The sequence below is a fragment of the Protobothrops mucrosquamatus genome, unplaced genomic scaffold (assembly GCF_001527695.2).
Source record: "Protobothrops mucrosquamatus isolate PMUCROS unplaced genomic scaffold, P.Mucros_1.0 scaffold45, whole genome shotgun sequence".
NCBI classification, from domain to species: Eukaryota; Metazoa; Chordata; class Lepidosauria; order Squamata; family Viperidae; genus Protobothrops; species Protobothrops mucrosquamatus.
In genome coordinates this window covers 1,087,801-1,099,327 of record NW_015386427.1, presented here as the reverse complement: position 1 = coordinate 1,099,327, position 11,527 = coordinate 1,087,801, and the positions used below count along the sequence as shown (strand labels likewise).

At 36.7% G+C, this 11,527-nt stretch overlaps 2 protein-coding genes across 2 annotated transcripts in view; one reads left to right on the top strand and one right to left on the bottom strand.

Moving 5' to 3' along the window:
* DNAJC1 (DnaJ heat shock protein family (Hsp40) member C1) overlaps positions 1–3,493 on the top strand; it is a 131,642-nt gene extending 128,149 nt beyond the window's left edge. Inside the window, exon 12 of the mRNA XM_015811557.1 lies at positions 3,144–3,493. Coding sequence (XP_015667043.1) covers positions 3,144–3,212 — 69 coding nt within the window. The 3' untranslated portion in view covers positions 3,213–3,493. The remainder of the gene's footprint in view (positions 1–3,143) is intronic.
* A 362-nt stretch (positions 3,494–3,855) lies between these two features.
* The window catches only part of MLLT10 (MLLT10 histone lysine methyltransferase DOT1L cofactor), a 126,108-nt gene continuing 118,436 nt past the window's right edge, over positions 3,856–11,527 (bottom strand). Inside the window, exons 18-19 of the mRNA XM_015811558.1 lie at positions 8,233–8,424; positions 3,856–6,611 (exon numbers count right to left, since the gene is read on the bottom strand). Of these exons, the coding sequence (XP_015667044.1) occupies positions 6,567–6,611; positions 8,233–8,424 (237 nt within the window). The 3' untranslated portion in view covers positions 3,856–6,566. The remainder of the gene's footprint in view (positions 6,612–8,232; positions 8,425–11,527) is intronic.

Genomic DNA, 11,527 nt, shown 5'->3' with positions numbered 1-11,527 from the left:
CAAGCTACACACAAATCTCAAAGGGGGAAATACTGTACTACACCATCTAGGACTAAAGATGAAAATTTCTGGGACAACAGGTCAAAGTATCCCCAGCTTCTCAGTCTTGCTGAGAAGCTGGGGATACTCTTGGTCCGGCCCCCGGGTCCAATATATGAACCCATTGCGGCCCTCGAGTCAAAAAGTTTGCCCACCCCTGGTCTATGTTATAGGTTGTAAATTAACAAGAAAATCCATGTTTTGTAACAAAACTTAGTTCTCCAGTGTATTCTTGATTGAAAATTTATGGACATCTATGGTGGCAGATACCTTGCAATTGGTTCATGGATACTTTGCTTCCACTGTTCGCTTATTTTTCCTAGACAAGTCAGGAAGCAGGTGAAGCAGTATATTCAATAGGAAAATAACCAAGGTGGGAAATGATGTTCTGTCTCTTTTTCTCTTCCCCCCAAACTTGCTGATAATTTAATGTTTTTAATTATGAAAGCGTGACGGATGAGGAAGGTGATAGAGGGACTAGAGCAAAAAGACCAGTCCAAACAACCAATGGAATTTTTTTTAAAAAAAAAAAGCAAAGTAGGGAAGGTACATGACTGTAAATATAAATTAAAACCTGTAGCAAGGTGAGTGTCTTGAGGTAAGCAATCCTAACAAAATAATTTCAGAGGTTTTGTAGAGTCTCATGCATGACGAAGGATGGAAAATTGAAGAATAAGTAAAAACCTTTGCCAGGTTTTATGTTATTCAGGAGGGTAGTCTAACATTGGTGGCTGTACCACAATTAGCCAGGAAGCAGTTGTTGCCAAATGTGTTAAAGCCAGGTGACAGTTAGGAACTGATTAGTTACATCCTTGCATGTCCCATTGTTCTGGATATATGAAAGATAATGTTGGAAAGGATATAGCTAGAAAGGGGGGTTGAAATGGTACATCTGTCTTGGCTATCAAGCTGAATATTTTCTAGTGAGAGATACATTATATTTAGCTATATTAGAAGTATTTGCTTCTGTTAGAGGTACACAAAGCAGATGGAACTTTATGCTCTGCTGTAATAGAACTGTAACTGTTACAAGCAAAAAGCTGTTTACTGCTTGGTCAGGCTTGTGAATTTTGAAAATATTTTAATTGTATATTCTGGGTAGCAACAGATATACGTTGGAAAATTTTGGAAAAAAATGTTTCTATATGCAGTGAGCAATGATTTATAGCCATCAATGCCTGCTGGAAAAATGGGCTTAGAATTTCTGAGGCGCTACAGAGGTTCCAATATCTTGATCTGATGCTTGTAAACTAGGAGGGAGTGGATGGATTGAAGCACATGCTTGCTGAATCCCAGCAACACATTCACTGTTAGTGCAAAACCCTTATGGATCGATAGACATTTCAGCTGTTGACTTTAATGGCAGTGCTCTAGAAAAAGCAGGTGTGCAATGTAATGTCCTGTTCTCCAGAGCACTAGGGGAATTTTTGGCTGGGTCCCACTAGTCTCCCAATTGTAACCTTACTTGGTTATAGAAATACTGGCAATGAATAAGGCTCTTATTAACTCAGTTGACTTCAGCAATTCATTTTTATATTGGAAAGCCTTTGAAGACAACCTGAGTCTGGAGCTGCCATGGTTTCAACAGGTTTAATAACAGATTAGTCTATTCTGAGGGCAGCATTGGTTGCTCATTCCAAGCCTAATTCTAGATGGTGGGAAATCTGTATAAAAACCCTTTGTTATCTTTGGAGCTGTCTGATCCATATGGAATCTGCCAACTCGACTTGAACTAGCCAGGGATGCTGCAGATACTGGCCCACAAAAGCTTGAGTGCATAGAAGCTTATAAGGCAGCCTTCTCATTACCAATGTTCTCATATGGAATACTTTGCCTTGCAAAGTCAGGTTCCCACTCTTGGGACATTTAGAAATGAATACAAAATTATTTGCAGGGTCTTTGGAATGGCAAATCTTCAGTAGCTCAGTAGTGGAGGAAGATACATTTCTGTTTGTAACTTTATTATATTTTTTTAATATTGGAAGCTGCCTAGTGTTCACTGAATGTAGATAGTCCTCAAGATATAGTTGTAATGGAGTGTGTCCATTATGGCTTCTTGTTGTGATGGCTGTTAAATGGTGTCTCACTTGATCCTCCCACCCCGAGACTCTCCGTTCTCCGCTTCCTGCCCCTTGGATCTCCACAGGCCTTTCCCCATGCCCATCAGGTCTCCCCAAGCCTTAGGCCTGATTCCCACCCTACTATGCCAAACACCCTCCTCTTCACTTTGATGAGCTCCAAAGCCTTCAAGAGTGCTGGAATAGATTGCTTCCTTGCATGGCCATGTGGCATGATTCCAGAAGTGGCTGCAATATTTACAATACCAGAATGCAATTTGGCCACTGGAAATATGGGTTCTGCTTCCAGAATGGTGCCATACGGCCATGGACAAACCACTGTTTTGCTGCCTTAACATGGTTTGCACAGCTCTGCAGCTTTCTGTAGCTTTCAGAAACTTTCCAGTGCTGTGCACTTCAATAAGGCAGCAAAATGGAACAGTTTATCTCATGTGCCATTTTGTTCCCACCCATAAGTGGGCAGAAGCAAAATGCTGGCCACTTCCAGGTTGCCACCATGTGGCCCAGAGAGGAGCACACCAAGCAGCCAAGGGACAAAGCAATTTGTTTCAACACTATTGAAGAGGCTTCAGAACTCTTCAAAAAGTGAGGAGTGTAAGGAGTTCTGGGTAGGGTGGAAATCAAAGGCCAACGGGGAGCAGTTGGGGGAAGAAATGTTTACAGGGACCCAGTGTAGGCAGGAGTAAGATAGGCAGGGAGCACTGCAGCATCCCTGCAGTTAGTCGTAAGGGTGAATGAAGGTGGGGACACTTCAGCAACTATAACATCAGGCAGAGCATAAGTAGCTTTCGGCGGGGGGGGGGGGTACCATAACTTCAAACAGTTGTTAGGTGACTGATTGTTACTTGAGGACTAGCTGTATACGTAACATACAGATTGTGGTAATAATAGATACTACTTAATTCCCCCCCCCATAAATTCAGAAAATGTTTTCTCTTTCTCTCCTGCCTGGTGTAAATTATCTATAATGCTTTTAAAAAATGAATATTACAAATTAATACTCCATTTTTTCTTCTTTTTCTACAGGAAGAATGTATGACTAGATATAAGCTGTTGGTTGAGCTTATACAAAAGAAAAAAATGGTCAAAAGCTGAATATTTTGAAGAATCTTATTCAACAAAATGAGATACATTAAACATCATATGCAGTGACTTGTATTTTTGTATCTCAGTATTTCAATATGTCATGTGCCTTAGTAAAAAAATCTGTAAATTTTACACCTTCAATTCGAAATATGTGTTAATAGAATCAATGTATTTTTGTACAGGAGGGATTTTTGTCACTATAAATAGTACTATAAGAAATTATGTCATTTGGAATACATATTGGAACAACTGAGCAAATATCTTTTAATATAAAGTCATATTGCAGGATGGGAAACATTGCATCTTTTAAGTATCTTACATTTCAGTTTTCATTAATAACCACTCATTCCCTAAGAATATTACATTTTTTGTTTTATTATCATATAACATTGGCATTACATTCATCCTATTCCAATGGAACATGCAGAGGTAGGGAAGTGAAAAATTTTGTTAATTCTGAAATAGACACTCCATAAAAGTTCCATTTCTGGATCAACAAATTTTGTATATCCCAGTGCATGGTGGTGCGGTGGTTAGAATGCAGGCTAACTCTGCTCACATTGCCAGGAGTTTGATTCCTTCGTTCCTGATCAGTTCAAGGTTGACTCAGAGTTCCATCTTTCCAAGGTTGGTAAAATGAGGACCCCGATTGTTGGGGAAAATATGCTGACTCTGTAAACTGCTTAGAGAATGCTGTAAAGCACTGTGAAGCGGTATATAAGTCTAAGTTTATGGAGAACCAACAAATGGGAACTGAATTTCTATTTTCATTCTATTTGCCTTCACTTCACTGTGGATCCTACTAATACTTATCTTCAGACCATACTGTTCAATATAGCAAATTGTAATGTATTTATTGCCTTACATTATAACAATTGGTCCTTAAATTAATCCTGGACTGCAGCGACTTCCCCATAACTGACCTTGCTCCTGAAACCTGTAAATCAGTTTCAGATGGGCAAAGTTGCCCATTTTTCTTTATACATATAGCATAGCTAGACAGCATTAACAACTAAAAAATAACTTCCTTAACTTAAAAAAATCACAACAGTTGGAAATCTCAAACAAAAGGATGATCAGTCCTACTAATCAGTAAATTCATCAAAAGTGGTTTTTTTTTTGTTTGTTTTTTTACTATGGCAGGTATATTAGTCCAAAATATAATCTATTAGATGTCAGACTATGTGGGGCATTTCAGGCATTCCTACACTCTATATATAGAAGCAGCCACAACTTAAAATATATATTCCAGTTGTGAAATATGAGTAAAATAGAAAAAATATTTGCATTTGTAGCCCAAGTTCTGTCTGCCAATGGCGAAGGCAAGCCTCCATTCCAAATAAGAATAATTCCACTACACCAGAAGAATCCTCAAGTTTTCAGCCTTGCGGGGAGAATTGGAAAATATGTACGGGATAAAACTATTGCTTTCAGCCTAAAAAATCTACTCATTTCATACTAATGCCATGGTAGGAGGAGGATGTCAATCTTTTTTTTTTAAAGTGCTAAAATGTGTACCTTATGTTTCTCAAGATTTAAGAAGCCAATTGTGCCCTTTTTCTTTGTGATGATATGGGTTTGTGTGGCCGCACAGTTTTCATTATAACTAAAGTGACCTATACAAAATTCTTCCTATTGGGTGAAAGGATATCTAACATTGTGAAATGACCTTTTTCCTCAAAAAAGGTAACTCTTTCATGTCAAGGCACTTTCTGCTGCAGTAGGAGCCGGACTGTCCATTCTGGCTATATATTTTTGCTAAGAGTATCCACTTTAGAATAGGCCTGTTTAAATTCCATTTAAAACACCATGATTTGAATATCTCAGTATGCATTAAAAGCATGCTTATAATGGGACTTGGCTTCCATAGATATGAATATAACATATATTGAACACAGTGACTAATGCTTTCCTCTGATGAAGTCTGTATCATGTATTGCAATTTACAGCCATAAACAATATTAAAATTTATTAACCAAAGCTTTGTACATATCTTTATATAAATTGGTAATTTTACATCTAGGCAAAACATTTATACAAATTATTACAGAATATTAAACAAGTGGTTTAAATAAATTAAACCACACTGATTTACTTTAGTAAATTTATCTACAAAAGTGATTTGTGACTTTAAAACTTGCCATTAATATATAAAAATAAATTATTCTTACCTTTCAATTAAATCTACTAGTTAGAAATTTTACAAATCAAAATATCCACATTTTATGAATTCTTCACAATACAAAACAGTCACAAAAACCTATTTACAGAAATGAGGTAAGAACTGTGCAATGTTTAACTGAACAATATTGCAGAAACAATAGATTCTTCCAATTAAGTACACAGTGAAGGTCTAAGTATACTTGAGTATTTTCCACTAATAACTCACACAGACTCAAATTAGTGGTTATTAACTCTCAAATTAAAACTATTTCCTGTTTTACTGCATAGTCATATCATGAAATCAACTCTTCAAAGTGAAATATGTCTTTTTCACCCATTAACATTTCATAGCAATGGAAAATCTCCCCCTCCCACCTTTTTTTTTGGTAATTTATTAGTGGAAAGCAACCCAGGTAATGATTTGCCTGAGCTATCGATAGTGACAAACACTTCTAGTAAAGGCAGATCAGCAAGGAAGGCTGCTGGTGCAAAGTTGAATATGCTTGCGGCTTTTTTATCTCATTTTAGTGCATGCCCAGCTATCTAAAGCCATCCCTAACCCAACAGAGGGAAGCAACAGGCACTTGGGTTACATTAAATATTACCAGAACAGGAGTTACTTTCTCATCTGGTAAAAGTTCTATGACTTTCAACAGATCTGTTTTTCCAGTGATCCTGAAAAATCCATCTCAAAATTAAATATTGTCATTTCTTAAATGTTTTCGTTCTAGCAAAACATTTTAAAAACTAATGACAAAATAAATGACTTAAAACCTGATTCTTTTCTGAAGAAAAAATGGTGCTTCTAAAACACTGATGACAAACCACCATGTCATTGACAAAAATTTCATATTTTCTCTGCTTTCTTCAAAGAAGTGATGGAACTAAAGATTTGATTTTTAGCACTGCAATATGTGTAAAGGCTTCTCAATCAGCAACTAAATTCCAATCACCTGACTGAAATTACAGTGCTCTAATCTGAAATCCAAGCTTCCGTGCAATTTGATGGAAACAGTTTAGTTTCAGTGCAACACAAAGCAACAAGGTCAAATTGTACAATAAACATCTTCAGGTAGATTCACTTTTCCAGTGTGCAGTTAGCTCATTGATGTGTCTCGTCATACCTGCAGAGAGAGTGCAACTCACAGCCAGATGAAGTGCTATCAGCAGGATTTGCAATTTTACATACACTTTCAAGTGTTAATTTTTTTCCGGTGCAAGGGATCCACTTTTGTCACTAAGCCTCTGGAGAAAAAAAGAAATACACTGTTTTACAACTGTTAAAGTTGCCAGAGTTTTTGTAATAAACAATGTATACATCTAGCCAGAATATATCTGCACAGCAAAGAAATCCTAAAGGATTGAGCTTATTTGGTCCCATATCTGGCAATATACCCATATCTGGAAATACTTTCTAAGGCTTAGAAGCAATACTACAACTGATACTTTGAACGGAGGAGTGCTTGGCCTCCAAAGCTGCTGCCAAGGTAAATCTCCATCTGCTAATTGTTCTCCTTTCTGACTGCTTAGCCTCTTTTGCAAGTCCAAATGGGCACAGAAAGCAGCATGTGGTCCTTGCTTTTTGTTCCCTGCTGTTGAGTGAGGGGGAATTTTCTCTGCATTGAGTATCACTCCCTCCTGGGAAGGGAGTGGAGAGGTCACCCCATCTCAAGCTAGAAGCCTCTTATCCTGCTCTTCGATTCAGCCAGCTTCTGATTTTGCCATACTATACAAAATGGGAAATAATATTAAAAAGGAAGCTCAGGACATATCCTGTTCTGAATAGCCAAGAGAAAAGTTCTACATTCATTTGGCCTATTATTAAAATAGAAAAGCAGCAAATGTGAAACTGATTAGGTTTAGCTGTGAGATAATAGGAAATTCAAAATAAATTAACAAAATTAACAAAAAACTTTTAAAACATTTGGTTGACCACCACTAGTCTGTTCCTTAATTCTCACACTTCTTTAAATGGAGTTTTATTAAAATATGGTCCAGTAAATACTGTTGGCTGATTAGGGAGTTTAAAAGAAATTACTGGATAGATCTTATTTCAGAACAGTGATTAGTAGCTAAGGAAGGAAAAAAAGAACTGAAGTGCAAGACAACCTTCAAGCCACTCTCTTCAATTCAAAATTCCTGAGCATTCATGCATATATGATATGCAATCCTCTTTATTATTTTACTAGATATTCCAGAGGTGGGTCCTATAAATACTGAAATCGTATTTGGTATCATTAAAATTCTGTATGCAAATCACACTGCATGTAATGATAGATTATACAATACTACATTAACGTGGTTTTTTAAGACTCCACTAGAAGAAAAAGTGGTTCCACCCATCCCTTGCCAGTGGTTAAAACCAGAGAAGTAAATGAACTTTTTAAAAATATAGAATGTTTGTGAATTTTAGCTTTCTGACCAGATTGTAGCTGCTGGGTGAGGTTTAGAAACTTGCTGCTGGTCAAAGCTGTAACAATTAAGTCAGCACAGATCACCTACAATATGACGATAAATGCTCTTTCTACTTTGTGAAGATGGAGGACCTACAATATCCTAGAAGTAAAAAAATACTGAACAATTAGGAATTAATTAGGAACTTGGAAAGTTTTATGCTAATTTGCATTGTAGTGAAGTTCACTTTGTCAGTTATACCAGAGAGAGAGAGAGAGAGGAGAGAGAGGAGAGAGAGGGAGAGGGAGAGAGAGAGAGATCAAATTAGAACTACTTGGTTCATTCAGTGATCAGATACCAAAATAGCTGTTATAGTACAAGCCATTTGTTTTAATTTTCATGTCTCCTATAAACATTAACAGTTTTTTTCTTTTTAAATCTTTTTATTACAAACCCAACTCTATATACTTACAGAAACTTTTGGTGCTGCAATATCCCCAGGAACTGCAAGGAATGGGTTAGTAGCAGTTGTATGAAGCGGAGATGCCTGAGAGACTGCCAGCAAGTTATTAATGGGAATCTGTGTGGCTCCCGAAAGCTGCAATTGCTGTACTTCAGGTTGATGCTGTTGCACTAGTTGATACAGAAGAGCCTGATGCTGTTCCTTTAGTACAATAGTGGAGGCACATTGTAGTTATTACCTTGTAGATTACTATGTTTTTCATGCAAGTAGTTAAACAAGGATGAAAACTAAACTTTCAAATGGTTCTCACTCAGCCAGGATTTATAGATCTCTCAATGTATCCTTAGGAATCTTTTTTTTTATATAGTTTGGAGTACAAAATAGTGACAATATTATTTCATTATTCCAGGGAAGAAAGCTAAAAATATTCTTCTGAAAACTCCTTGTTGCAGAAGGATTCCATGCCTGATTGGAGATTATACATGGTAGAGCTTGAATACAGAATATTCAGATTCAAATTCATGACCAACTAAGAAGTTCACTGGCCCCAAATCATCATTTCTTACAAGGTTATTGTAAGAACAAAATCTCATTCTAAGCAGACAAGTATGAGAGAACAAATGTAACAGCCACAAAAAGGGAATGAAAACAAGCAGCAAACCTCTCACTCATCCTGTGAACTATAAAACAAAAAGAGAAAAAGTTGAAAGGGCAGGGCAAAAAAGATTATGTCAGCTGTCTTCTGCTGACATAACCAATGCAAACATTCAAATTACAACTGATGAATATGGCTGTGTCAAAATCAAAATTCTGGTAAGATAAGGTATAAGCAAAATTCTGTTTATGGAGAACCATTCTGACAAGATCTTACTGAGGAATTACAGATCTAATAGCTTCTCAAAGACGGGGGTCCCAAAAGTGCTTATTCCAAACGGCAGTTCAGTTCATTCATCAGAACTGAAAAAGCTTCTTGGGTGAGAAGTGAAATATTTTCAAAGGAAAAAAAGTTGAATTGCCTTTTGGAAAAAAGCATCTTTGGGACAACCACGACCTGAATGACTGAGAATCTCCACAGACAGCCTCAAAGATGGGTATGTGTCTATCCAGCTCTTTAGAGAAATTCTGAATAATGAAAATAATTTTTCTTTGCACATACATGTCCCTTTTGGATTCAAGATTTAGAAAATGAGTGGAGTGGCCTTTCAACATTTGCTGAAATGTATTTGCCAATTTTAATTTCCAAATTAGCTAGCACACCCAGTAATTTGGGATGATGAAATCTGTCCTTCAGAAATATGTACTGACTAACAGGTTCCTCCTGATTTAGACCAAGAAATGAACAACTGGACAACATTCAGTAAACCAGGTGAACTCAAAATGTAATATGACACATTTTCTTGATCATGAAATCCTTTCTAAAGGAAAATTGTAGTTAGTTTTCTATCACATTTGAATGGGGAAAGATTAGACACTCTCCGCAGCAAAGTAGGTAATTCTATACTTACACATTATACAATATCATCCTCTGCAGCCAGCAAGTTTCAAACATTAAGTTGGTCAAAATGACAGCTGCACTAGTTTTAGTGGTATTTCACTTTATTTCTCAGTTATAAGCACTATAGAACAGACACTACAAGGATACACAATGGAAAGATAGGAAAATCTCCAAAATTCTTTTTAGACGAAACAGCTAACGCGTCTTCCCTGAAGGCACTCATTGGGAATGCTAAGAATCTAAATATATTTTCAAAAGTATTCCAGCTTCTAAGATCTAGATTAAGAGGAATCATAGGCATAATCACTAAGTTGAAAAAGATTGGCATGAGCTCTGGTAGGGAATGAATCAACATGATGTCATCTTATCAATGATAGTGGGCCAAAAATGTAGCCAAATGACCTCAGGAAATGCATGTTTCTCTGTCTAGGGTAAGGTAGTGCTGTACATGAAATCACACCAACTTGAATTCAGATGTGAGATCTACTTTAAAAGAACATCTCTGAGGAGAAAAGTTCTGAGAAAGAATGCAACATATGCAAAGGCTATATATCATGTTATCACTCTATAAATATGTTTAGGTGATGGAATTTGATAAGAATATGGAGTTAGTCAATACATGCAAAGTTTTGCCTCAGTATATCTTGAACTATTCCAGGAAATACAGGTATAATAATTGGGATTATGAAAATGTAAGAAATTATATATCCTAGAAGAGTGGGAAAGCATGGAGCCAACAGAATTTGGAGAGATATGTCCTTCAGAAACAGAATAGGTATGAGGTGATCAGGTATGAGTTAAGTGATTTTTTCCCAATAGGGGAAGATTTTGGTTTTGACTATCCCAATGGTTAGGAGTACAGTTCTGCAAAAATAGATCTTTAGAGGGATCTGTCCGAAATATATGTTTCTGAGATCAAAGCAGGTGCTTAAACAAAAATTAGTAAAGATTGGACACTATAAATAACAGGAACAGTAGAAGGATAATTAAAGAAGGCAGGAAACAAAGGAGCTTTTTCCTATTGCCCTGACTGAAATCTGAAACCTCTGAAAAAATTCCAAATTTTTAATGGGAGACGTTGATAATGGTGCAATAGAGATCTACGTATCTTCTCCAGATTGTGGAAAGTTCAATTATCAACCTTTGGAAAAATGAGGTGATCGCCAGGCAATTTGAGAGACAAAATGACTATTTAGTAAATGCCTGGAAGAAATAATAGAAGTCTATTTCATCAAGGCAAAAAAGTCCAATTCATGCCCATTTGCTCTCATAAATACCAGTACGTGAAATAGTCTCATAGTCATAAGGCTGAAGGTTGGATGTCCTGATGAAAAAGTCTAAGGATGTTTGAAGAAATGCTAAGACTAAAAAAAATTAAAAATAAGGAATGAACTAAAGAAGAAGCAGAAGAACAAAAATGTTAACATTGCGATGACAGAAAACAGACTGAAGGGGATCAATGGGAACTATGTCTAGGGACCTCCAATCAAACAAATCTGAAAGTCCTAGGTCTGAATGGGGCTCTGTGCAGGCAGATAATCCAGATGAGTGGATCAGAAGCCACAATGATATATAAATCTATTTATTTATTTATATCCTGCATTCTTTATTGTTACAAATAACTTCAAGGCAGTGAACATATCCAACATATCTTCTTCCTATTTTTCCTACAGCAACAACCTATAGGTTATTGTTGGGCTGAGAGAAAGTGACTGGCCCAAAGCTAGTTGACTTTCATAGCTAAGGCAGGACTTGAACTCGTGGTCTCCCACTTTGTAGCCTGGTGCTCTAACCACTAGAGCAAATTGG